Genomic DNA, 27174 nt, shown 5'->3' with positions numbered 1-27174 from the left:
TTGCTATACCATTGCTGAAGAAAATCTTGGGGTTTTTTCCCAATCAGCTCCAGGAGACTGCATGAAGGCCTGGTCTGTGGCTGCTGGGAGGATGTCTGGAATTTCAAACTTGCATCTCCTTGGTTCAGGTGATATGTAATGTCCCTCAGAGCAAATAAATCTGTTTCCTGAAGTGTTGTGTTTTTGTTAGATAACCCCTTTACTGAACGCCTAAGAAACAGGTGAAAGTTTATCTTCAATTTTAGACATACAAATAGGTCTGGGTTTGCTTAACATGTTTAACCTGCAGATTTGTGCATGTTAATAAACACACACCTTCAGGTGACTACCCTGCTCTTTCCCAAAGCTGTCTAACCCCTTTCACATGCAATTGTGACATCAAGTACTACTAGCTTGGAGTTAATCGTTAGCTGTCCTAATACAATTCCGCAGAGGGAAAGGAGGAAGAACCAGCACCATAAGCATTGCAAAGGTGTCCATGTGCTGCAGGTTGTGTATTCTGCCCCCAGTATGTGGTTGTTGTCTGATCATCCCCCGGAATCACTCCAGGCTCTGTAACAACAGCTGTTTGCATACTAGCTGATGAGAAAAGGAGGCTTTTCCTTTGTGCGTGGGTTTCTTTATGAAACAGCCCAAGATAACATCAGGGGAGTCACTGCTAGTGTCGATCAAACAGCCTGCCTGCTTAGTTTGCCATTTAAAAGAAACAGAGTACTTCTGGGATCTTGTGTGGTGTACCAACTGCAAAGCTATGTGAAGAAATTACAATCTGTGGCTAGAGAGAGAAGCTAGCCTGAGGATGAAGGTTGAAGTAGGTGTAACAAGAAATGATCTGCTCTGAAGGTTCCTGCAGGAACACTGTTATTGTACCCACAAAGCGACACAGGAGGGATGCAGGCAGAGAGCAGTGCTGAGCGGTGCTTTTCCTGATACGTCCTTAGACACATGATGGAGGAGGCCAGCAAATTTGCTGGGACTGTTGTATTATAGTCATGACAGCGAGTAACTGGGAGGTGTCATTAGAAGAAGCAAAGTGAAACACTGCATGTTGCTGACAGCTTGTCTAACTCCCCTCTGTGATCTGGGCTTGCAGGTATGAAGAGGCCAAAACTGACCTATAGCCATTTGGAGACCTAATACATATTTAAAATCGTTGTGCCACCTTTTCATCCCAACAGACTAGTATTCTTATATTTTTTTATTTATTTTTATATTTACATATATATTATATATATTATAATATTATATATATTACGGGACCAAACTATAATAAAGAGTTACACTTAAATGAACAAAGTGAGGAAAGTATCAGGCTACCAGAGTAAAGACAGGTATCAAGGAGAGGCTTGATAGTAGAGGAAAAAACATCTATGGATTAATTTCTCAGGCAGGAGGATCAGCATATACCTTGAGGCAGTAGATAGGAAGGATGCATAGATGCATTGCATATGAGGCATAAGTATGAATAGTTGTTCTGATCTATTGAAAGCTCTTTTCTTTGGTACTAGCTTTGGTAACTCAGTCTCCATTTTTTCAGATGCAACACCAGTGAAACACAGGCAGTAATAAGCAAGAAGATGGGGAAAAGGAATGATACAGATAGAAAAAAAGAATGAAAATGCCCACCACAGATGTTGGGAGGAATACATAAAAAATCTTCCTCTACGACCAGCTACTGTCTTGTAAGCAAAAATAACGCTCCTTTTCCTTCACTTAAAATTTTACGAATCTTCAGGCTAAAGCTCTGTATTTCAATTTTCTTTCTAAGGCCAAATATTTTGAAAAGATTTAGTACAACATACTGACCCATTTCCAGCAACAAAAATATGGAAAAGTACCCCTTTTCATTAAATAAATACTTGCGCAAGTTTGTTGCCATGCTTGAGTGAAAGGGAGGAGAAGCTGGAATGGAGAGGATGGGTTAGCTCTTGGACCTTCACCGTTCTCTTTGCACTCTGCATTTGCTCAGACAAAATCTCTGCTTTTGGTAGCTGATGCTTCCGAGGCATCAGCTGGCACCGAGCATATCCTGCTTCTCCTGCGCCTGAGGCCAGGCGGCTCATCCATACCAGGAGAAGTGAGTTGGGATCTCTTAAGTTGTTTGTGGTTGAGACGCTGAAGGAGTATTTGTCTTGGTGATCTCTGACATCCTACCACAGTGACGGTACCAGTAGGCGCAATAGTAGGTTGCAGCGTCATCTGGCATGATATCCTTTATTGTGAGAGTACACAGTTTCTGGCTAGGAAACTTTTCAACCGTGTACCTGTGTGCTTGGAAGCTGCCATCTACTACTTTTGCCCCAGCGTGGTAGAGAATCCTCTCTGGAGCATCATTTGGCTTCTGTTGGTACCAGTGTACAGCGATGTCACGAAGATCTCCATAGACACCTTTTAAGTCACAGTCCAGGCGCACACTGTCTTTAGACTTGGTGATGGATCTAGGGCTCTGCACGGGAATTTCTTGTGCAAATGCATCTAGGAAAAAAAAGGAGGAGACATGATGTCATCATCTGGAGTTGTGGGATTTGGGAAGATGCCTGTTGGCACAGCCACGGGTGCCTGTGAGGAAAGGGAGGAAAACAAGGAAGGACTCACAGGACCAAGCGGCTGCAGCCAGGAGCACTGTCAGCAGCAGCATGCTTGCTTGTCAGGCTCTGCTGTCGCTGAGAGTCAGAGGAGAAGGAAAGCAGCGCTGGTGCAGAGTCAGCAATGCCGTGCGGCAGGAGGTGGGGTCTCCTTTGGGTGGCAGCTGGTGACACTGTGCATGAAGGCAGAGGAGCACGTCCCCTGAGCTCTCACGGGGAGATGTGAGGGTGGGGGACTCAGCGAGAAGGGGAAGGAAGGAGGAGACTGTCCCCTGCATGGGGCTTTGCTCTGTGGACAGACCATGGAGGGCTGTTGTGAAGCTGAGGCAGTGCTGCTCCCCTGTGAGACATCCCGAGGGTGTGAGCGGTGGTGAAACCATGGGGGACGCGTCTCTTTGTGGTCCGCATCAATTTTACTCTCACAGAATGGGCATAGCCATGCCACATGCTCCGCTGAGTATGAGTTCTGCTTCAGGAAGCTCTCTGACACCGTGACAGGACCACACGGGACGGTTTCTTGAGAAAGCCATCAACGTTGCCTGCAACACTGCAGGTGCTGGAAGCCACTGTTTGTGGAGGGCAGAAGGCAACAACAAATAAGGGTGATTCACTGGACTCAGGAATCCCTTTGGAAAAATGCCGTGCGATCCTATGAACAAAGGCAGCACGAGAGAGCAGCGGTTCCTGGCTGAGCGCTCTGTCTCACATGGCTGACGAGCCCTGAGGATGCCAACAGGGTTCTGTGAAATCCCTGCGCACTTGCGTGCTGAAACTAAAGGCACAAGCCAGAAGTGTTCCTCTCTGGCTCTCCTGCAAAATGCTTGCTGTGCCCAGGGCCACAGGCTGGCTCACTGCACATCTGAAGTCCGTCCGTCAGAGTTGACGGTTTCAGCAAATCTTCCTTCCTTCGCAGCCCGCCTCTGTATCCTCTCTGCCTTCCCGTGCAATGAAAGAAGGGGATGGTTACGGGCAGCACATCACCAGCTGCGGTAGGCAAGGGACTGTAAATCTCCGGTTCAAATCAGTCCGTGTGGGATTCGGTGATGTGCCAATTAGGTATGTCCAGGGACTTACTGCTGCCGACACGTAGAGCAAAGGCGAGTACAGTGGGGGACTTTTCCTAGACATGCCAGGCAGCGGCAAGCCTGTCGTTCACATCACGAAGGTTCTTTCCTCAGCACGTTGTCTGTCTTCTTCTGCCTTCTCTTTCCTTGGGGAGAACCGTGGCTGCACTGGGAAGTCAGTGCAACGTTTGCTGCCCTCGGGGGCCACCAGACTTCTGCCGTGGCTGTGCAGGGAGCAACGAAGGCGCGGGTGAGTTTCCAATATTTGTGTGCTAATTCTTAAGGCAGCGGAGGCTTCCTCTGCCCTGGAAATAGTAGATGTGTGTTTGAAGACCAGAGTGCTGGTGATGGCCCAGGCTTTGAAGGGACGGTTGTGCAGGGGTGCAGGGTTATCTGCTCTTGCTGGGTAGCAGCACAAGGTCTGTCTGCAGCTGAGACCAGATGGAGTGAGGAGATCAAGGCAGTGGCACAGTTGCAACCGTGTGGTTCACATGCTGAGGGAGGGTTTTTGCCTTGAGGATCTTTGAGTTTCTGTCATGGTGAGTGACTCGGTATCCCAGTAGGCGCAGTAGTAGGTAGCAGCATCGTCTGGAATGACATCTTTTATTGTAAGAACACAGCGGTTCTGGCCAGAAAGCACTTCAACCATGTACCTGTGTGCTTGAAATCCACTTTCAGTGTGAGCTTTCCCTCCTGAAAAGTATAGAAACCTCTCTGGAGCGTTACCCTCCTTCTGTTGATACCAGTGTATGACGGTGCCATCAAAACTTGCCCCTAATATCTGAATTTCACATGTCATTCGTATACTCTTTCGAAACTTGGTGATGGATCTAGGGGTCTGCACAGGATTTTTTTGTGCAAATGCATCTAGGAAAAAAAAGGAGGAGACATGATGTCATCATCTGGAGTTGTGGGATTTGGGAAGATGCCTGTTGGCACGGCCATGGGTGCCTGTGAGGAAGGGTAGGAAAATCAGGAAGGACTCACAGGACCAAGCGGCTGCAGCCAGGAGCGCTGTCAGCAGCAGCATGCTTGCTTGTCAGGCTCTGCTGTCGCTGAGAGTCAGAGGAGAGTGAAAGGGAGCCCAGGTGGGGACAGCGCTGTGTGGGAGGAGGAGGTGACTCCTTGGGCGGTCTTCAGCCAGGGGTCTTCTGCGCACATGCAGATGGGGCACAGTTGCAGAAAAGCCTCTCCAGGCTGGCGAGCGCTACGGTCGGTAAGGCGGCTGCGGTCCTGTCTGCCTTTCAGGTAACGAGGGGAAGGACGGTTCAATGCCGGAGTGTGGCCCCATCTCTCCAACTCGAGGCAGAGCCCCAGAAAGGGCTGCAAGCACGAGCAGCTCCAGCTGTGTAGCGGGGTGTGAAGGTTTCAGCTGGAGGCCACCCTGGTATCGGAGGGTGCGTGCCCTCGCACGGAGGGCTGAGGGGAGCTGTGCAGTGTCCGAGCGGGTGGGAGACTTTCCCCCGTATCACTGGGGACCTCCTTTGGTGTGCAGCACAGTCCCCTGGCTGTGACATGCCCGAGTGCCGGGGGTGCCCCGTACTGGTGCTGCCCTTCACCGAAGCAGCTGGGTCCATCAGCCCGCAGCACCCGGGGCAGCTGCACCGCGGGGACGCGCCTCCACTTTGGGTTGGAGTGCGGGAGGAAAGCTACAGCTGCAGGCTCCTGGTTTCAGAGCTCAGTTGAGATGCCAAGGTTTCTTGGAAAGGAGGGCTGGAAAGGAAACGCGCGCCCTGGGAGGGCTGCTGTCAGCAGCTGTGGCAGAGGGGCATCTCCAGAAGCGGGGTGGGTGCGCTCTCTGCTCAAATCAATGTTCACAGTCTGTGGAACTGTAAAACCACCACCATGGATGTATTTGTGCTCATTTTGAAGGTCCAGGTGCATTAGGGGAGTATCTCACTGGACACTGAGCATGTTACTTTCTGTCCTAACTCCTTGGAGTTAGGAGGCACAGAACCATTCCAGTTTTCTGACTTTGCTGTCAGGCAAATGCCAGCTTCCCTAGAACCAGTCATAGATCGTAGCACCTGTTTGTAGGACTCAGTGTAGGTAATCCAAAGGGCTTGAGAGTCTGTGCTTGCAAGGGGTGTAGCTTGTGGCTGATGTTTTCCATTCTGTCCTGGACGCAGGCGAGAACCTGTGACAATAAAGATCAGGGTTTCTGGGCTGTCGTAGGAACTTGTGATGACTGAAATGCAAAGGAAGAGAAAAGAAAAAGATGAAGGAGGCTGTGCGAGATCACCTGGTCTTCTTGCCTTCTGTTATATTCATATCGTTTTTTTCCAAGAGAAGGACTGAGGGGTTGGAGATACGTTTCCATGCTCCAAGGATTCATATAGAGAAGGGAAATTCACAGCTGGCATCTATTCACACACACGGGCAGGGCATGTTGACTGTCAGGTGAGTGCTTTCAGTACGATTAAGCCTTCCTTTTAAGAGCAATGTTTCATCATATATTTACTCTCAAGTGACTGGGACTCTCCAGTTTCTGGATGTTACAGGTGCGTGTGAGCGCTGAAATGAGATGATGGTTGTTAAGATCCTGTGTCTCACAGCTGTCATGAGATAGTGTTGTTTTTCCTATCGTGCTGCAGAAAATCATGGGTGGGGGTGGGGTGGGGGTGGTGCAATAGGGAAGCATCGGAACTTTTAGCAGAGTTCAGAGCGCAAAGCATCTTTTTGTAGGGCTTATCTCTGCCCAGTTAACACTGTGAGGCTCCGATAAAACCAATATGTACAGTAGTAAGTGCCAGAATCCCTCGGGGTTAAATTATCTATTGTGAGATAATAGAGGGGCTCAGTAGAATGCTTCTGAGCTTGGAATCTCCTTCTATCGCTATTGTCATCAAAAGTAGCTGTCTGTCTCCACATGTAAAGTATCCTCTTTGGCGGCTTTCCAGGAAGGTGCTGGTACCAGTGCACGACATGTTCGTTGCTCAGTCGGCAATACATGCTGGCAGAGCTGCCCGTCACCTTCCCCTGCAGCACTGGGGTTTGCACTGGCACTGCCTGTGCATCTCCACCTGGGAGGGGAAGCAGAGAAATCGGGTGAAGGGAGGAAACGGATGAAGTTTGGAGCCTGGGTTGTGTCCTCCACCCAGGGAAAGGAGAGGGGAGAGGAAAGAAGGGCTTACAGGACCAAAATGAAGTTGCAAGAAGGACTGGGAGCAGGAGCGTGCTGCCCATGTGCGTGAAGCCTGGAAATGGAGACAGAAATGTTATGGAGCCCTTCAGGTGGAGAAAGCCTCAAACGTCTGGGAGGAGGAAATGACTCATTCGGCACATCAGAGGCCATCCTTCAACTCACTGCCAGGGAGGGCGTTACATTTACTGACAAGCTAAACCACAGCAGTAACAGTGTAGAAAGGACATAAAGTACTCAGTCTGAAATTACACTTCTTCATCTATCTGTCTATCTGCTGTGTTCCTCTCAGACTGCTGAGCTCACACGTGAGAAGTCAAACTGTTCAATCCATCCTTTCCCAAGGATGCTGTCCTCTCCTCAGGCACCAGCTGTCCCAGAATCACGCTTCACCAGCCCTTCCTGAAATAAAGTGCCGGCTTTGGTAGCAGACCTTGGGTTATTCATCGTGAACTATCATCTCTTCATCTTACCTGAAGCATCTCCAAGCCGTCTGCTCAGACTTCCCCACCTACCCCAGACACGGTGAGGTGAAGCCGGGTTGGAGCAAGCGTGACTCCCAACCAGCTGTTTTACTGCTGCCTGCTTTTTCTTGTACTTTCTGTCATTTCAGAGCCCTGAAAAGGTGCCCTGCCAAGCCTCCACAGCAAATGGTCCCTTGGGCAGCAGCCACCACACTCCAATGCTCTTCCCTGAGAGAGAGATTTCTCATTTTGTGGCCCAAGAGAAAGACTTCACTCTGGATCTCTTTTTGGTCTTTGTCAGCAGCAGCGTACCCAACTAACTGTCCTCTCACCACCGGCACAGAAAGCTGATATTCTGCTGTCCTTGCGACAGATACACCCCTTGGTGTCAGGTCCTGCAGTGTAGGCATAGCTACAGAGAACAAACCTGACCCAGACTGTGAGCAGGCAGCTCCCGAGATGGAGACTTTGTCCTGATTATGTCCACTTAAGTGTAAAAGCCAGCAAGGAAGGTGTCTTCCAAGGCCAAACTAGAGCTGCAAGAAGAACCTGCAGCAATGATGTTTTCAGACAAGACGCCGGGGCCTGCAGGCACTTAGGTAATGAACGTGGAGGAGGAAAGGACTGTCCTGAGGGGGTGTGTGATGCACTCGCATTGCGTGAAACACTCACGGGGGCACAGGGTTGTGAGTGGCGTTGCCACATAAGTGAACTCTGACTGCGGCTCTGCTGCCAGCTGTCTGGCTGAGCGCTGCTGTCTCACCATGTCCATGCTTTCCCTGCTTTAGCCTGCAGCTTCCTCCTGTAAGCGGTCTTCACAACCTTGTCTTGGGACCGTCTTTCCAGGAGTTGCCCAGTGCAAGAGATCCTTGCCTCTAAGAAGGAGTCCTCAGGGTTAACAGTGTTAAAAGCAGTCATTGTCATCACAGCCATCAAGATGGGAGTGACCAGTGGTGAGTGTCACCAGTATCCTCATCATGACCTGGATCTGAAGTCTGCCAGGCTGGATCTTCAGAGCAAATATTCCCTGCCGATGCTCCCTCCCTCCAAAGCCAGCGGTTCTTTTTGCTGGCTCAGACTACTTGGGAAAGCGTCTGTGCTATTCAAGGACGAGTCTGTGCTACTCTATAATTCGGGCATCAAAGCATCACCCACAGGAGTGCTCCTTTTCCCCAGCACAGCGCATTCTGCCAGCTGAGCTGCAGGACGCTGCATTTTGCTGCTTTTCTGTGTGTCTGTTACTTATGCTTGCATACTCAGCGTAAACCTGTTGGGATGTTTTAGAGGCAGGAGGGTGCGGTGGTGGTTCCCCGCATTTGAGAGAAAGCCGGCCGCTCAGGGTACAGGCAGCTTTCTGCACAGGCTGCCTGTGGTCTGCTAGTTCTGTGGTACCACCAGTAGGCACAGTAGTAGGTACCTTCATCGCTGGAGCTGATGTCATTGATTGAGAAAGCACAGATGTTTGTCCCTTTCTTCAGGGCAGAATACTTGTTCCTGTAGGAGTTATCATCATAAGAAGCTTGTCCTGTTCCGATATACAGAATCCGTTCGGGAGCTTTGGAAGGTCTGTGTCGGTACCAATGGATAAACGCAGTCTGGAAGTCAGCTATGCCCTCAGCTGCACACTCAATCCATGCAGTTTCAGCCAGCCCTCTGCTAACAGATACGTGGCTCTGCCTCAGAAGCACTTGCTCTTGTCCATCTAGAAAGAGGGAAAGAAACCACAACAAACGTTCTTAGCCTGCTACTCATTCTCACACGGAAGTAGGGGATGCCTCCTGCTGCTTCCCCGTGCCAGGGTGACATGGGGAACTTACCAGACCAGGCTGCAGCCAGGAGCAGGAGCAGGAGCAGCAGCATCCCGAGGGCTGTTGCTGGCGTCTGCCTCTGGGAGGAAGGAGACAGCTGTCCCGCAGGGACGGTGGGCTGCGGCTGAAGGAAGGAAATGACTCACTTGGGCATCACCCCAAGAGGCTGCCCTGGCAGCAGGCAGGTGACGTTGAGATACAGCAGCATGACTGAACCCCGCTAAATGTTAACGGTCAGATTATAGCTTTTGCACCAGCGCCTCAAACTCACCTTCCCGCTCTTATGCGCATACAAATACAGTTGCTTTAACTCATTTAACATGTAATTTTGTGGTCTGAAGCAGATTTTACCACTGCTGGCAGACTTAGTTGAAAGCTGCTAAACAATGCCTGGGGTCAGGTGTTGTTGCTCGGTTGCACCGCCAATAAATCAAACAAACAAACAAACAAACGAAAGAACTTGGAGCTTAAAGAACGGGAGGGGTCTTTAATTGCTGCTCATCACACAGGTCGAACTCCAAAGTTAGGGGAAACACAGAGCAGCCACTTGGGAGCTCAGGAGCAGTATTGCTGTGCAAGTGAGATGCTGCCCCCCAGAGTGGTATCTCCTAATGCCAGGTATTATGCAAAGCCACACAAAAGCTTTACAGCCCTCCTAGGCTTAGTTTAAAATGAAGATGATTAGGGCAAGCAAAATGAGGAAATTATTCCATGTAGTTTAAAGTCATTCTTCACAGGCAAGGTTGCTGCTGGTTCCCTCCAAAAGAAAACAAAACCACATCCCCTTTCTTTCTTGTCATAAGGTTATCTTTCTTCTGATGTCAGCCAGTTATTTCTTTTTCCACAGACTATCACATAGATCCGGGAACTGCTGCCCTACGGTTGTGGCTGTGACAGGAATTCGATCTTCCACTCTTCTGTGAAATGCAGCCGCTACCCCAGTGCTCACCATGCTCTGGAGACCCCGTATTGGAGACCGGTCCCAATGGGTCCGCGGGGATCAGAGCCCAGTGCTCCTCTGACTTCACCTGCCGGCTGTTTGGCCACAAACAGAACAGGGGTGAGATAAACCCTAACGTCTGTCCTTTTGCAAAACAGAAATACATATCTGTGCGTTGTGTCGTTGCTGGTTTTTTGCAGGCTCACTGCCGTGTTGGCTGAGCAGCCCCGCTGGAGGCGATGAAGAGACTGGCGTTTGCACCTAAATGAAGGTTTGGTTGGCTCCAAACGGAAAACAAAGAGAAAACAAACCCAAGTTCTCTGCCAGCAGGGAAGGACAAGAAAGATGGGTATGTTTACCCGGGACCTGCAGTCCTGAGCAGCGCTTCCCGTTCTTTTCACTTCTATCTTTCCGTTCTGCCACAGAAATGACGTAAGCGGGGCTTTATTCCAGAGATGTAGCTGGAAGCGGGGTGGGAATGGAAAGGCTTTTCCCTCTTCTAGCTAGCCCACCCTGCCGTCCTGTAAACCCACCCTGAGGCAAGTGAGCTGAAGCTATGAAAAGGCCCTTTCTGTCGGTGAAGTGCTGGCGCAGGCCGTGGCGCCTCTGCAAAATGCCCGCTGGCCCAGCAGCACTGCGGTGCCCGCCTGCCCGCACGGCGTGCCTGCCCCAAGGCCTGGTCAAATGCTTCAGGGTCTGGTTCAGAGAGCAGAGGGCCCCCGCGGCTGCTACTGCCGCACATCCCGCCTGGCACCGCAGCAGGCAGCGCAGCCTTGCGGAGTTACTTTGCACGTTGTCAGGGCGCAGGCAGATTTGGTGGGGCCCGTCCTGATACCAAATTTCCCCCCATTGGACTTGTTTTTGAGGATGAGCCTGGAGGACATGTAGGCAATGCGTGTGGGAGCTGGGTTAGGCCTCTTTCGGCACCAGTGAGTGAAAAGCTGGTGAACAACAGGATCGGAGATGTGGCAGTTGATTGGCACCGAGTGTAGGGTGATTTTTCATTCCATGGCAATACCTCTGAGGCTGCTTTTCTATCATTTAGTCCCATTCATTCTAATCCTTGAACATCAAACGGCATCCTGTGACGTAGCTTCCACCTGAAAACCCTGTTCCTACGGGCAGTGTGTGGAGTTACCCAGAAGTGCAGAGCAAGCCCCAGTGTTTCAGACTTTTACTGACCACCCCAGTAATGAAAAACCGCATAACAGGGTAAAACCTACGTTTAGCTCTCTAGTTCAAATGGAGGTGCTTGAAACTTATTTGAGATCTGCAGGACATCTGTAGTAAATTGCTCATTTTTGTGTTCCTATGATGTTCCAAGAGCGCCATGTTCAGAATATGCTTTCTATGCATCTCACGTGGTTTACTCTCCGATTTTCTTATCAGAATGGTGTGCGCTTCCCAAGCCAAAGGCGATGCCTGGGCCCAATTATTTTTATATCAGCTGGCGTTAATCGGGCAAGCCAGACTGTCATTAGGAAGGAGTTCAATACTGAGGTCCAAAGACCTGCTGATGAGCAACCCTTTCCCTCAGCTATCTCCCATCTCCGCTGCTTCTTCATCCAGGCCATCTGAAAAAACAGGCTTTATAACGACAGCTCACTGATACTACTGCTATCAGGGTTCTTTGTTTTTCAAGTAGAAATGGGTTGCTTGCAGAAGGTACTTCACAGTGCTGGGAACATCGTATGTCACACACTTCCCCTTTCTGCTCCCAGATTGACTGGAGTTTCTCATCCCAGGTCACAGGGACACTTTTCAGTCGTCTCAGTGGGATTTCAAACGTCCTCCAATAACTGAAGACAACCTGCACACAGGGAATTTTTTCCAGCCTGGCCTAACACCTGTCAGCTTCTTATGGACAAAAAGGGTCTCCGCTAGGGAAAGCAGCAAATCAAGCAGTTTTTACATTTTTTGCAGCTCAGTGTAGAGAAGCAGCGATTGGTTTTGATGAGCCCATTTGAGCCTTTTTTGAGACACAAGTGGTCAGGTCTCTGTAACAGGTGGAAGTGAATTCAGTGTTGGCCATTGTTCTGATTTCAGCTGGGAAATTTTTAAGCTAAGAGTTTAATAATACTTTCTGCTTGATATATCTGATGAAAGGTGTATCACAGCAACTATGAAGAGAATGTAAAGCCATTCACATGCTCAGCAGTCAATTACAGTGATTAATAAGAATTTAGGTAAGTTAAGGTTTGCCTCCCAACAGTTTTCTTGTAGATGCTTCTATCTTGACAAAATATTCACCTTCAGGGCTGGCTTCTTCCTTTGTTCCAAACTTACGCTTTGTTGAGAAGACATGAAAATGAGCTCAGCTATTTCAGCAAGGCCGACAAGATGAAGAGGTGCATGTTGCAAGGAAGGAGCTGTGAAGAATCTCATGAGAGCATTCTTCAAACATTAGGAGGTTTTAGGCCTATCTGGAACACCAGGGATGTCTTGGATAAGGAAAGAGTCTGCTCCACACCTCTGTCACCCCATCCCATCGCGCCTTGAACGTGGGAGACATCTGAATGCAGCTTCTCCCCCTCCACTGGTGCTTTGACTGTGGCTTTGGTTTGTCTTTCATTCTTTCTCCCTGGCTCTCTCTTGTACTTTCTCCTTTTCCCTTTTTCTCTTGCTCCTCCCTTCCTCTCTTCTTTCCTTCCTTCCTTTGTCACTTTCTCCCATCCTCCCTCCCTTTCTCCCATCCTCCCTCCCTTCCTTTCTTCCCCCCTTTCTATCTTCCTCCCTCCCTTTCTCTCTCCTTCCTTCCCTGCCCCCCTTCCTCTCTCGCTCTCCTCCCTCCCTCCCTTTCTCTCTCCTGCTCCCTTCTTTCTTGCTTGCTCCTTCCTTTCATTATCTGCACCTGCTACCACCATTTAGGTCAATGCTCAAGGCACTACTGACTTTGGCAGAGTCAACCCAGCCCTTTCCTGGGAGTGTAAAACACACAAGGTGCTGGGAAAGCCAGTCACTTCCACTGCAGCTGGAGCTGAACCAAGCGTGGGGGAGCACTCTGCCTGTCTCCTGGCATACTACAAACCCCAACATGTTAAGGGGATCTTCCTTTTATTTCTGCTGGGCTTTGGCTGAATGCTCCACCTCGCAGAGTGCTGAGCCCTCACACTGACGGCGAGTCAAGAGGGAGTGACAGGAAGGGGCTCCAGCTCCCACTGACAGTGAGAATCCCGTTACCAATACCAAGTGTGGGAAAAGTACATTCTAGAAGTGCACCTTCCACTGCAGACCAAATGTTTATAATTTCATGTTGTAGCACTTGGCATCCATCGCTCTTAGATCTTTAAACAGCATCTTGTTGGTTTCCTGTCTTAATGGCAAAAGAGCCAGAAGCGAAGGCCTGTGGCAATTAGGAACGAGGTTTGTGGCTTTCTGGGTGGGATTAAAAACAACCCTTTGTCTGACTTAATTCTGCAAAACTACAAAAAGCTGCAAGATCAACAGCAGTGTGGCACTGGCCCAGGACTTGCCCATCACTGCTCCTGGAGACAGGCAAGTCCAGAGTTTCGTACCCTGACCACTCACTCCACGTGAGGTGCAAGAGGCAACACCGCCTGGAAAAAGAAGGTGGACTGCTCCAATATAGATCCTGGTCTACCCTTTGGCTCCTGCTGGAAGGTGTAGACCAATGCCGCGTAATCCTGGCAAGGGAGTTCTTTGCAAGTCAGCATCTGAGAAATATCCATCCTCTGACACAAATTATGATTTCCCGCCCCCCCCCCCCCTTAAAACTTTGCTTTACAAAAATAATATGCAATACAGTACTGAATGCTTTTTTCAGAAAGCCTACATCTAGATGGCCCTCAGCAACTTCAGCAGCACTGGCTTTCTCTGTTTCTCATTAGTGTGAGTTAAAAATAATTTCGGATATGGAGCCCTTGGTTGTGAATCTGCCAGAGTGCTTTGCATTCTGTAGCTGTTGCGGGAAGCAATAGTAAGGCATTTGGGTCTTCTGGGACTTAGAAGAGTAAGTGAACGCAGTGTTTGTAGCCCTTGCTGGTACCGCAAGTTCAGGCTGTCAGTCAAGACAATGTCCAGACCCTGAGGTAGGCCAGGCTGTCGCCCTTTGTTTCTCCTGGGAGGTGGGGGAGCTCCATTCTGGGGACTGCTAAAACGAGATTAGCTTAGAAACAGTCTAAGAAATAATCTGATATGGAGAACAAGATGGTCTGCAGGATCGGATAGGTGCCATAAACTTCACTTCTAACTATAGAAAGCTTTGACACTACTTCATAAAGAATGCTGAGAGTGTGTATTTAAGTACCGTACTTCTGTAAATAGCTCTTGTTTGTGCCTGACTTTTCTCTGATGAATAAACCATAGCTTAGGCACACCTGCCAGCTACTTGCCAGCTGTGTGGCTTACCTCAAGTCACTGAACAGCCCAGGGCAGAAGAGTCAACAACCGAGGATAGAAGGACAAGATGATCCAACATTGCTGATACCAGACCACATAATTAGACTGGAGAACAAACAGGAGTCTAATATAAAACCCAAAAGAGATATTTTTGGAGGCCATTAATTAATACATACAATGACCTTCCAAGACAGGAGACTAGCTAGCATGTTTTTCAAGAAGCCCAAAATCTTTCCTAGCCCTGCCACAGCTCCTCTGCAAAGGAAGTTCTGATGTACAGTCATAGTTCAATCCTAAGGGAGACAAAGAAATTAAAAAATATACAAACTGATACCTTGCCCCTCCACAAAAAAGCAAACAAATTGCTGAAGAGACAGTGTTGGCTTACTTTCCTGTTAAAAAAAGAGCAGAGCAGGGCTCAGCCACAGCTGGGGAAGTGAGTTAGGATCTTGCAAGTCGTTTATGTTTGAGACGCTGAAGCAGTATTTAGCTCTGTGATCTCTGACATCCTACCACGGTGTCAATCTGAGTAGGCGCAATAGTAGTTTGCAGTGTCATCTGGAGTGACTTTGTTTATTGTAAGGATACACAGTCTCTGGCTAGGAAACTTTTCAACCATGTACCTGTGTGCTTGGAAGTCGCCACCTACTACTGTTCTCTCTCCATGGTAGAGAATCCTCGTTGGAGCATCATTCAGCTTCTGTCGGTACCAGTGTACGATGGTGTCAGAAAAGTCTCCATAGATGCCTTTAAAGTCACACATGAGGCGCACAGTGCCTGCAGATTTGGTGATGGATCTAGGCGTCTGCACAGGACTTTTTTGTGCAAATGCATCTAGGAAAAAAAAGGAGGAGACATGATGTCATCATCTGGAGTTGTGGGATTTGGGAAGATGCCTGTTGGCACAGTCATGGGGGTGCCTGTGAGGAAAGGGAGGAAAACAAGGAAGGACTCACAGGACCAAGCGGCTGCAGCCAGGAGCACTGTCAGCAGCAGCATGCTTGCTTGTCAGGCTCTGCTGTCGCTGAGAGTCAGAGGAGAAGGAAAGCAGCGCTGGTGCAGAGTCAGCAATGCCGTGCGGCAGGAGGTGGGGTCTCCTTTGGGTGGCAGCTGGTGACACTGTGCATGAAGGCAGAGGAACACGTCCCCTGAGCTCTCATGGGGAGATGTGAGGGTGGGGGACTCAGCGAGAAGGGGAAGGAAGGAGGAGACTGTCCCCTGCATGGGGCTTTGCTCTGTGGACAGACCATGGAGGGCTGTTGTGAAGCTGAGGCAGTGCTGCTCCCCTGTGAGACATCCCGAGGGTGTGAGCGGTGGTGAAACCATGGGGGACGCGTCTCTTTGTGGTCCGCATCAATTTTACTCTCACAGAATGGGCATAGCCATGCCACATGCTCCGCTGAGTATGAGTTCTGCTTCAGGAAGCTCTCTGACACCGTGACAGGACCACACGGGAAGGTTTCTTGAGATAGCCATCAACGTTGCCTGCAGAACTGATGGGTGCTGGAAGCCACTGTTTGTGGAGGGCAGAAGGCAACAACAAATAAGGGTGATTCACTGGACTCAGGAATCCCTTTGGAAAAATGCCGTGCGATCCTATGAACAAAGGCAGCACGAGAGAGCAGCGGTTCCTGGCTGAGCGCTCTGTCTCACACGGCTGACGAGCCCTGAGGATGCCAACAGGGTTCTGTGAAATCCCTGCGCACTTGCGTGCTGAAACTAAAGGCACAAGCCAGAAGTGTTCCTCTCTGGCTCTCCTGCAAAATGCTTGCTGTGCCCAGGGCCACAGGCTGGCTCACTGCACATCTGAAGTCCGTCTGTCAGAGTTGACGGTTTCAGCAAATCTTCCTTCCTTCGCAGCCCGCCTCTGTATCCTCTCTGCCTTCCCGTGCAATGAAAGAAGGGGATGGTTACGGGCAGCACATCACCAGCTGCGGTAGGCAAGGGACTGTAAATCTCCGGTTCAAATCAGTCCGTGTGGGATTCGGTGATGTGCCAATTAGGTATGTCCAGGGACTTACTGCTGCCGACACGTAGAGCAAAGGCGAGTACAGTGGGGGACTTTTCCTAGACATGCCAGGCAGCGGCAAGCCTGTCGTTCACATCACGAAGGTTCTTTCCTCAGCACGTTGTCTGTCTTCTTCTGCCTTCTCTTTCCTTGGGGAGAACCGTGGCTGCACTGGGAAGTCAGTGCAACGTTTGCTGCCCTCGGGGGCCACCAGACTTCTGCCGTGGCTGTGCAGGGAGCAACGAAGGCGCGGGTGAGTTTCCAATATTTGTGTGCTAATTCTTAAGGCAGCGGAGGCTTCCTCTGCCCTGGAAATAGTAGATGTGTGTTTGAAGACCAGAGTGCTGGTGATGGCCCAGGCTTTGAAGGGACGGTTGTGCAGGGGTGCAGGGTTATCTGCTCTTGCTGGGTAGCAGCACAAGGTCTGTCTGCAGCTGAGACCAGATGGAGTGAGGAGATCAAGGCAGTGGCACAGTTGCAACCATGTGGTTCACATGCTGAGGGAGGGTTTTTGCCTTGAGGATCTTTGAGTTTCTGTCATGGTGAGTGACTCGGTATCCCAGTAGGCGCAGTAGTAGGTAGCAGCATCGTCTGGAATGACATCTTTTATTGTAAGAACACAGCGGTTCTGGCCAGAAAGCTCTTCAACCATGTACCTGTGTGCTTGAAATCCACTTTCAGTGTGAGCTTTCCCTCCTGAAAAGTACAGAAACCTCTCTGGAGCTTTACCCTCCTTCTGTTGATACCAGTGTATGACGGTGCCATCAAAACTTGCCCCTAATATCTGAATTTCACATGTCATTCGTATACTCTTTCGAAACTTGGTGATGGATCTAGGGGTCTGCACAGGATTTTTTTGTGCAAATGCATCTAGGAAAAAAAAGGAGGAGACATGATGTCATCATCTGGAGTTGTGGGATTTGGGAAGATGCCTGTTGGCACGGCCATGGGTGCCTGTGAGGAAGGGTAGGAAAATCAGGAAGGACTCACAGGACCAAGCGGCTGCAGCCAGGAGCGCTGTCAGCAGCAGCATGCTTGCTTGTCAGGCTCTGCTGTCGCTGAGAGTCAGAGGAGAGTGAAAGGGAGCCCAGGTGGGGACAGCGCTGTGTGGGAGGAGGAGGTGACTCCTTGGGCGGTCTTCAGCCAGGGGTCTTCTGCGCACATGCAGATGGGGCACAGTTGCAGAAAAGCCTCTCCAGGCTGGCGAGCGCTACGGTCGGTAAGGCGGCTGCGGTCCTGTCTGCCTTTCAGGTAACGAGGGGAAGGACGGTTCAATGCCGGAGTGTGGCCCCATCTCTCCAACTCGAGGCAGAGCCCCAGAAAGGGCTGCAAGCACGAGCAGCTCCAGCTGTGTAGCGGGGTGCGAAGGTTTCAGCTGGAGGCCACCCTGGTATCGGAGGGTGCATGCCCTCGCACGGAGGGCTGAGGGGAGCTGTGCAGTGTCCGAGCAGGTCGGAGAGATTCTCTTTGTGCTATGGACTTGCTCAGACAAAATCTCTGCTTTTGGTAGCTGATGCTTCCGAGGCATCAGCTGGCACCGAGCATATCCTGCTTCTCCTGCGCCTGAGGCCAGGCGGCTCATCCATACCAGGAGAAGTGAGTTGGGATCTCTTAAGTTGTTTGTGGTTGAGACGCTGAAGGAGTATTTGTCTTGGTGATCTCTGACATCCTACCACAGTGACGGTACCAGTAGGCGCAATAGTAGGTTGCAGCGTCATCTGGCGTGATATCCTTTATTGTGAGAGTACACAGTTTCTGGCTAGGAAACTTTTCAACCGTGTACCTGTGTGCTTGGAAGCCACCATCTACTACTTTTGCCCCAGCGTGGTAGAGAATCCTCTCTGGAGCATCATTTGGCTTCTGTTGGTACCAGTGTACAGCGATGTCACGAAGATCTCCATAGACACCTTTTAAGTCACAGTCCAGGCGCACACTGTCTTTAGACTTGGTGATGGATCTAGGGCTCTGCACGGGAATTTCTTGTGCAAATGCATCTAGGAAAAAAAAGGAGGAGACATGATGTCATCATCTGGAGTTGTGGGATTTGGGAAGATGCCTGTTGGCACAGCCATGGGCGTGCCTGTGAGGAAAGGGAGGAAAACAAGGAAGGACTCACAGGACCAAGCGGCTGCAGCCAGGAGCACTGTCAGCAGCAGCATGCTTGCTTGTCAGGCTCTGCTGTCGCTGAGAGTCAGAGGAGAAGGAAAGCAGCGCTGGTGCAGAGTCAGCAATGCCGTGCGGCAGGAGGTGGGGTCTCCTTTGGGTGGCAGCTGGTGACACTGTGCATGAAGGCAGAGGAGCACGTCCCCTGAGCTCTCACGGGGAGATGTGAGGGTGGGGGACTCAGCGAGAAGGGGAAGGAAGGAGGAGACTGTCCCCTGCATGGGGCTTTGCTCTGTGGACAGACCATGGAGGGCTGTTGTGAAGCTGAGGCAGTGCTGCTCCCCTGTGAGACATCCCGAGGGTGTGAGCGGTGGTGAAACCATGGGGGACGCGTCTCTTTGTGGTCCGCATCAATTTTACTCTCACAGAATGGGCATAGCCATGCCACATGCTCCGCTGAGTATGAGTTCTGCTTCAGGAAGCTCTCTGACACCGTGACAGGACCACACGGGACGGTTTCTTGAGAAAGCCATCAACGTTGCCTGCAACACTGCAGGTGCTGGAAGCCAAGTCTCACTGGGCAGAGAGTTGCTCTGGTCTCCTGACACTCGGCCCCCAACCTTCCTCAAGCCAAAGCTGGCTACACTGACCTTTGACCTCTTTTTTCCTCTAGCCCTTCCTCATTTTGCTGCCTGAGCTTGTGAGTGCTCAGACATACAGACGGTTATCCTGGGTGTTTTCTCCCATACTTAAATACAATAGAAAATTTAACACACTTGCAGGGCAGTCTGGAATCAGGTGTGACAACGTAACATTGATAAGACATTCAGCATAGTAGGACTTGATAGAAGGAGATGAACGACAATTATGCCCTCTAAGAAATGTTTTGAGGCCAAGAGCTTATCTTTTTCCACAATACCATCTCACCTCTTCCTCTGCATATTGCCCTGCCTGTCATCATGGTCAAGGAGGACACAGCTCCAGGTGACTATTCCTCCTCCTGTCTTGCTATAGAAAGCACAGTGCAGTAAGTAGGCGTCCTCTCACCCCAATAAAACTCCTACACCACCCAGGGTCTGTGACATCAACCAATGAAGACATTGGTGGTGTTTTACTGTGCAGGTTTAGGTTCTGGTAATAAAATGGTGGTGGCTGTGTAGCTGTGGTGTCACCATGCACACACTGTATAGGGCTGGCTCTCCAAATATGTCCCTCCTCCAGAGGAATGGCTCCATGCTCTGGCTGCTTTACCTCTGCTGGCACAGGCATGTCCATTAGCAGCCTGGTGACAGGGAACTGCCAGAGTTTGACCTCAGCCCCCTGCCTGGTCTCAGGCCAGCTGCAAAAGCTCGGGCTTACAGAGATGGAGAACGCCCAGCCCTGCAGCAAGCTCAGCTGGGCACATAAGTGGCCGGTGCTACCCAGCAAGAAACATCTCTGTGCTGAAGTGCCTGACTGGAAAAAACCCCAAGCACAATTCTTCACCCTATCCCCAGTCTCCATCTGTTTTGCTTATTGATTGACGTTGTAAGTTCCTAGGGATAGGGACAGTTTCACTGAGCATTCTTCTGAAGCACCTAACACAGCAATGGGTCAATCACAAACCAGATATAACCATGACAGCAATCACAGTAACTGGATTTGTTTCCTGCTAAGTGTTCGTTTTACTACATGGGGGATCTCGATTAAAGAGTGGTCCTGAGTTTTGTTCACAGATGAAGAGCAGCCTGGTTCCTGCCTGGAGTATTGGTAATCAGATTGTATCCAGGAGGCAAATGAGAAAGGGTCAGACTGAACGTAAAGGAAACATTATTTTCATTGATTGAAAAAAAAAATGTTTGAGAGAGGAAAGTTTGGAGTTTTTCAGGACTAAAGCGAAATACTCACTTTGATGTATTTTGAAAAATATTGTTACACCTTAAAGCATGCAAAAAGGTGTACTGAAAACTTATGCATTTATTTCCAGTCACATTCATAGCTGGAAGGAAAGAGAGTGGTATCCTGTTAATAGCCCTGGGCAATCAGGACTGTAACGTCACCGCCAAATTCTCTGTCAGCAATGAAAGCAAAGATATTTAACTCTGCCCTCTTCAAAGTCAGCACAAATCTCTGCAGCCTTCAAGCATTCAAACTGGGTGAAAGAAAACAATCAATTTTGGAATCTGTCATATTAATGAGAAACTACCACAACATTCCCAAGGTGTTCCTCCTGTTATGGCCTACCTCCAGAGTTATGGCATCTGGTGGCCATCTGGTGATGGACTCAAGGCAACTCACCACACAAACCATTCGGTACTTCCACAGGGCATGAGAGTTTGCTCAAAAGAAGGTCATTTCTGTAAGAGTAAAATCTTTGAATAGCCAAAGTAACGTTACATAAAACAAATGTTGTTTACATAAAAACAAGTATTGTTGTTCATTTGCTCATTCATCATGTGAACATAATTGGATTAAAATTTCAAACTCATTCCTCTTCATTTCTTTATTAGGAAGAGTTTGAAATCCATTGAAAAATGGTACTGTCGCAAACCACTAAACGTGTGAAGCTCTGCCAAGAGCCTCTACCCCTGGAAACCAAGTTGTTTCATCAGAGCATCTTCTCCTGTGCTGATAAAACTCACTGCCTGTTGTTTACCAATGTTCCCAGGGCTGATGCAGAGCGAAGTGGACTGATGCCAGGCCCACCTAGGAGCCTGACACCCCTAAGGGGAGCCAGAAGCCTCTGGAGCTAACAGGAATCTCCTGCGTTTTAGGTAGAAATGTATTAATACTACAGAATTGGGACCGAAACGTTCCCTTCCATTCCCTGGTTTCTGCACGGTAGAGCAATTTTTGCTCTCTGGAATGTTACCTTGTGGGGCATCAGACACACGGCCCTATATAAGCAATGACCAGGACCTTTAAAAACATTAAAAACCAGGGGAAGACATGCACTTACAGGGAAAGAGACAAGCTGGGGAGGCTTCCCGGAAGCTTCCACGCCTGTGCTGCTGCTCCTCAAGGACTGCAGCATTGTGTGCTCCCAGGCAAGGAGCACTCTAGGGCTGAAAGAGCAAGAAGACAGCCAGAGTCCTAAACCCTCTGATAGGAAAATAAGGAGACTCACCAGCTGCTGTTACTTCAAGCCTATCGGGAAGTTTCAGGCTTTGACAGCGAAAGGAAAGGGGCATAGGCTCACACCAGGGCTGAAAGGGGATGCATGGTCACGTCATCATGGTGTGAAAGCCTGTGAAGGTGGGGGGTGTCTCTTTTTACTGCAAGGGACCTCTACAAAGTGTTTGGTATTTGAGAGGGAAGAGGGAAAAACCCCGAGACAATCTCTGATTAGTTCCCATTTGGTAAACTGGAAGAGTGGAACAGTCTTCAAAGCACCAAGACTGTGCATTGCGTCCTATTGAAAGGCAGGCAAGAAGCACAAAGCAGCATGCAAAGAGACTGCTGCGTTCAACTCACTTCTGACCCTCAACACTCCACTACTGGACTTTGGCGCTGATGAAAGTCAAACAGTGCAGCACGAACACCTCAGAGCCACAAGTTGAGCCGGGCTTTCAGTCACCCCAGTGAAACCAGGACAAACCACGGGCAGGCTGAACAGAAAGAGGCAGAGACTGGAGGAGACGCAAGAAAATTACAAGGGAAACTAGCTTAAAAAAGTCAAAGTAGTGTGAAAGAGCTCGAAAATGAAGTAATTTTTTGTTTTAAAATGTTTTCCCATAGTTAATAATCTAGCTATTTATTTAAACACAAGTAGATTATAGAATTATTTTAAGCAGAGGTAGCGTATAAAATTATATTTTTGCCTCTTAAATCAAAATTGTCTCTTTGAATTGGACCAGCTGAGTAACTTGTTACTTGATGCAGATTTGCCACGTTTGGTATACAGCATGCGTTTTAATACGTATGAGACGCAAGGATAAGTTGTGTAATGTCTTATGGTTTTGCTTCTGTTATTGCACTGAATTTGCCCTGCGCATCTGCAGGTATGAGGCAACTCCAGATAACGAGAGATACTAATGCTACAAACTCGTAGCTGAAGGTTGAGCCAAATGACAGCTAATTTGGTAAATGCAAATGCCATCATCTACCACCCTCTGCTGGATAAGGAGCAGTAAAACCCTCAGAAGCCTTTTTTGAGCGGCCGTGTAGATAGATGCCACAGAGCATCCATAGGCATGGAGGGATGCTAAGAATTCCTCCAGTACTCTGAAATTTTTAAGCAAAACAGCTGTGCATCGGTCATTTTTATTTTCATGAGTACTTTTTTAGGTGGAGACCAGTGTGATGTTCTTTCTTCGGCTAGGAGATACCTGAAGATCCTCAGCATTTACACAGCCTTTCCTGTAAAACATCTTATAGGCTTAAAATACAGCATTTTCAATCCCTGCCAATGACTATGGACAACTTCCACTTTCCTTTATATCTCTAAAAGACCTTGGGAGCCACAGCAACGTGCCAGGTATGAGGTCTGTCAGATTTTGGCCACGGAGAGAGAATTTTGTATAACTTTCTTATCTGGTCATTTTGTCTTAACCTGCATAACCTATTCCTCAAGATTACCAGGTTTTTTTTGATTCATTGATACACAGACAGATTCTTCCTTCTACCGCAGGTCAGTGTGTTTAAATTTAAAAACGTAACCAGAGAATTTGAATTACCTGAAATAAATGAAGTGTAGGAAACCTGGAGTACATTCACCTTCTCCTTTGTAGCATGTAACTTGGAAACATAATAATTTAAGTATATAACTACTTATGTTTCCAGCATTTTGATGTTCTTTTTCCAATTATACCTTGTACTACAAGCAGCCTGACAAGGCAAATGCAGAGGCACTATTAGTGACCTGGGGTTAGCCTGGCTTGCACAAAAGGAGACCTGAGACTTTTTTCCTCTGAAAGCAGGTTGAGGACACACAGGACTTCTGCATTTGTCAACCCTCTTCAGCAGATGTGGGTCTCTCTGACTCCTGAAGACTATTTCTGGTGGCTACATGCTACTTTGTTGTTCTCTGCATTGCATTTAGCGCCCATGACTGGACAGAAATCCTGCATACACACAGAGGGGTACTTCTACTATTCTCTGGGCACTTTTTTTTTTTTTTTTTTTTTACTAAAGTTTCCTTTAGCTGCTGTTAAACAGCTGAATATGTGGCACAATTCCCTTTGGGATGATTTCACCTTTGCCAAACTAATGTTAATTATGAGGTCTTCATGTCAGTTACAGGAGCCACCATTTGGAAAGTGCTGCAGTTGTGCAGTGATTGAACAGGTCAGCGTGAAGACATCCGTGCAAGAGAAACACAGATGTATTTGAAATGTGGCCAGAGACAGGGTATGCACAAAGATAGCATCAGAGCTGAAGTCACGTGGATAAAGACCTAAGAGAGGAACCTTCGAAAATTTACTCTCATCATACACCTATACATTTGGTGAGATGCTGAGTCCAGAAACATAGCCCCCTTCATATTCTCTAATTCTGAACCTGGACTGAGAAAGTGCCTTTTTCCTAAAATTCCTCTTCTTAATTAAACAGAATTTCTTTACACCAGGAAAAGAAAACCAAAACAGAAGCAAAGTACCTGCCACGCAGTGTCACCAGCTTGCTCGCACAAGTCCATTGCAGTCCCCTCGTCTGCTGCAAACGTCTCGCCACCAGAGAGCACATCAGAGCCAACAGTGACACTGCTGATTCCAGCTGGCTGGAAAAAACACCTTCACCCTCCTTTGTGCTGCTTTCAGACATGTGACCTTGCTTAATTAATTGAACTAATTTTGTAGCTGGGGATTGGCTTATCAGGTGGTGCTTCATCAACTGTGACCTTAGTGTTTTAAATACAAAAAGACAGACCTTTTAAATTAATTTTAAAAACTAAAAATGAAATCCGATGTTGTCCTTCAAGCAGCCAGCTGCGGTGGCTTGGAGGCTACTGTAGTACTTGTGGCTGCTATAGCTGTAATATTTGCTCACGCTTTGCCTGCACATGGGTGTGCAAGAGGGGACAGCTTTGTAAACTGTTCCTACAGCCAGTGGCTGCTCTTTCCTAACTCCATCCATCTAACCTACCCATCACGGTCACTTTCTTTTGATGCCTTTGTTCCCTGTGTCAGCTAGACACTAAGAAATTTTCATTAAGCATGAGCATAATGAGACTATGATTTATGTCTTTCCAGCATTAGGGCATCAGCAATCAGGGCATCCTGGAATCAAATGCCACGGGATCTGAGCAGGACTGTACCTCCCCTCCAGCCTCCCCTCCCTCCTCTTGTGTCAGGGACAGGTGCACCCAGCTGTGAGCTCTGAAAGAGGTGGAGCAAGGTGGGTAGAGGAGGAGGAGGAGGAGAACAAGCACAGAAGTGTCATTCAGCTTATGCATTATTCATTATTCGTGAAAGGCTGTAAACCAGACAGATGAGCTGCAAATACACAGTTCGTTCACTCACATGAAATGCTCCTCCATCTTCAGCTATTCCGTCCTGCTTCCAGGGGCCACACTGTGCATAATCAGCCTGCGGATCAGGAGACTGGGTCCCTAAATCTTTCAAGGGTTTATTTTATGTAGAATTAGAAATTACAGCTGCTCTACAAGGTTAGTAGTGTGCGCTGTCTTAGGCATAAATAAGTCTTCAGAGAAACAAAGATACAATGGCTTATTGTTTTAAAATCACACTGAAAGCATGAAATTTGGTAATTTGCCAAGTCCAATGTGATGTATTAATCAGAAAAATCCAAGAAAAGGGAGAAATAATTCTGGGCTAATATAACTCCAGGGGGGAGGGTATCACTGGTACGTAACAGCAGTACAATACTGGAAAGAATTTCCTTTGCTTGCCCTAGAATAAGCTTCTATAGATGTCAGAGAAATGCACTTATTTTATAATATTCATCTCAGGACCTGCAGACATAAAGGTGTCTGAGAGAGAAGTCTGTCTAATAAAGCTAGAGTAAGAAGAAATCCAATACGAGAAACAGTTGTTAACCCAAAATGATAAATACATTTCTATTCATGAACTCCTGTGAGAAAGGAAAATTAGGAAAATTATCGTTCTGGCTAACTTTTCAATGCCCTTCCTTTAACATCTATCATCTTAGCATATGGAATTTTGCAAGGAGTTTTAACGATGTAACAATAATTCTCGTCATCCTTCCTGCAAGACATGTATTTGCTTTGTGGCCCTGAGGTGCGTGCGTGAGGTACAACAATGTACTTCGCGTCAGAATGGAATGCCATATCCACAGTAACCTGCAGCACTTAAATGACACAGGCATCATGTGCAGTAGTATGCCTTTTAGGACACTATCAGTGCATCTAATAGCTAGCAAATAATTACAGTCCTTGCAGCAAGATGTGGACATTTGATGGGTTTTGAAATTATATTTTTCTTTATACTGAGGTGGAATTAAAAAAGGAAGAGTAGAGTGAATAAGTATTTCTTCAGAGCATGTCAGAAGAAACCATGAAGGCTCTTTGCTGTAGACTTTTCCTGTGTATATACAAGCCCAAGTGTGCTGCAAACACCTTACCAGTAGATTTAGCACATCGACCTGTACCAAGGACATTAGAAGAATCAAGGCCAAGGGTGTTGACTTCGACTTGGGTACTTCTAGCACCAAGAGGGCAATAATGGTAACTACATACAATCAGCGTGCAGTTCTTTACCCCTTTTTTACCTTTATTTCTTTACCCTTTACTACAACGGGTAAAGAAATGCTTTGGGCTGATCATAGTGTCCTCTGCTTCCTTAGGGTTACAGCTGTCACAGATGATGGTCTCACTTGATTGTAGGCCCCCATCAAAGAAGCGGCAACATGGCATCCGTGGGGAAACTGGGGCTCCGTTGTGCCATGCTGGTCTGTTGCAGTGATCTGTAGGGCGGCTATTACTGAAATGCAAGTGTTGAGATGTAGTTAAGCAGGAAACTAGCCTGGAGGTCATCAGAGTCTCACCATAGATCAGGTGTAATAGGTTCTTATGACCACCTCAAAGTGGTGCACTGGAGTCTGGAATTTATTGTGACACATTAAAACCAAAATAAAGTTGTTTCCCTGGGGAGATTCTTGGTCCTGGATCACTACTGACTGCCAAAACTGTTGAAGGAATGAAGAGAAAACCAAAGAGCTTTCCTGCAGCCTCCTTAGACTCCAATTGCTCATTGTGACATTTCAAAGCCAAAATCCTAGCTATTACAGTTGAGTCGTTCAGCTTCTTCACAAAACACGGTTATCACTAGACTTGCTTTTGAAAGCTGCTGTATTATGAAAAATAGAGAAACCAACTTTCCTTCTGTTCCAGAGCAACAAAAAAATCTGTTTCTGAAATCTGAAAATTTAGGAACAAAGTGGAAACAGATGTCATGTGCATACAAAATGAGCTCCCAACCAAAATATCATGAAAAATAAGTGAATTGCTAGGAAAACATAGATATTCCTAAATATTTGCAGCTTCCAGGCATCAGCAAACACAATATAGCAGATTCATGGAGAACTTTCTTTCTACACAAAATAAGTGGACAAGCCAAAAATTACTAAGAGGTAGCAATCTTCAGTTGAGTGACGGTCAAGCAGAAACAAGCTCCCCTGGTGCTTGTGGACTGATACTAGCTGGCAGTCAGAGTCTGGAACAGGAGGAGCAGCTAGGAGACTTGTCGACCTGTGGTTCAGACCTTGTGGAGCTCTGGCCATGACTAGGGTTGAGAGCAAGAATTTA

General features: G+C 48.2%; 1 protein-coding gene, 1 long non-coding RNA gene and 1 gene segment (V, D, J or C); 1 reads left to right on the top strand and 2 right to left on the bottom strand.

Moving 5' to 3' along the window:
* The window catches only part of LOC102046564 (immunoglobulin kappa light chain), a 33187-nt gene extending 12403 nt beyond the window's left edge, over window positions 1–20784 (bottom strand). For 2 of the 13 annotated variants that reach the window (XM_055707267.1, XM_055707266.1), the window contains exons 1-2: window positions 6784–6940; window positions 6378–6672 (exon numbers count right to left, since the gene is read on the bottom strand). In XM_055707267.1, coding sequence (XP_055563242.1) covers window positions 6378–6672; window positions 6784–6835 — 347 coding nt within the window. In that variant the 5' untranslated portion in view covers window positions 6836–6940. Of the gene's footprint in view, window positions 1–2154; window positions 2476–2595; window positions 2773–4197; window positions 4517–4636; window positions 4956–6377; window positions 6673–6783; window positions 6941–8650; window positions 8958–9072; window positions 9253–18043; window positions 18365–18486 lie in introns of those variants that run through there. The other 11 variants (XM_055707260.1, XM_055707263.1, XM_055707269.1 and 8 more) reach the window with 11 other exon arrangements.
* On the top strand, window positions 3232–27163 carry LOC129735863 (uncharacterized). Of its 3 annotated transcripts, XR_008731747.1 has the most exons (4): window positions 3232–3899; window positions 9911–10352; window positions 23688–23898; window positions 24003–27163. It is a non-coding gene; the product is annotated as an uncharacterized LOC129735863 (long non-coding RNA). The 3 variants fall into 3 exon arrangements; XR_008731746.1 differs by lacking the exon at window positions 3232–3899 and having other exon boundaries at window positions 9452–10352; XR_008731748.1 differs by lacking the exons at window positions 3232–3899; window positions 9911–10352 and adding an exon at window positions 15357–16623.
* On the bottom strand, window positions 16617–17898 carry LOC129735861 (T cell receptor gamma variable 5-like). The segment is given in 2 exon segments: window positions 16617–17240; window positions 17361–17898. Coding segments are annotated over 2 exon segments (423 nt in total).
* Window positions 27164–27174: the final 11 nt, after the last annotated feature.

The sequence above is a fragment of the Falco cherrug genome, chromosome 4 (genome assembly GCF_023634085.1).
Source record: "Falco cherrug isolate bFalChe1 chromosome 4, bFalChe1.pri, whole genome shotgun sequence".
Taxonomy (NCBI): Eukaryota; Metazoa; Chordata; class Aves; order Falconiformes; family Falconidae; genus Falco; species Falco cherrug.
The sequence above is the reverse complement of the archived record's forward strand: the minus strand, read 5'-3'. Positions and strand labels throughout refer to the sequence as shown.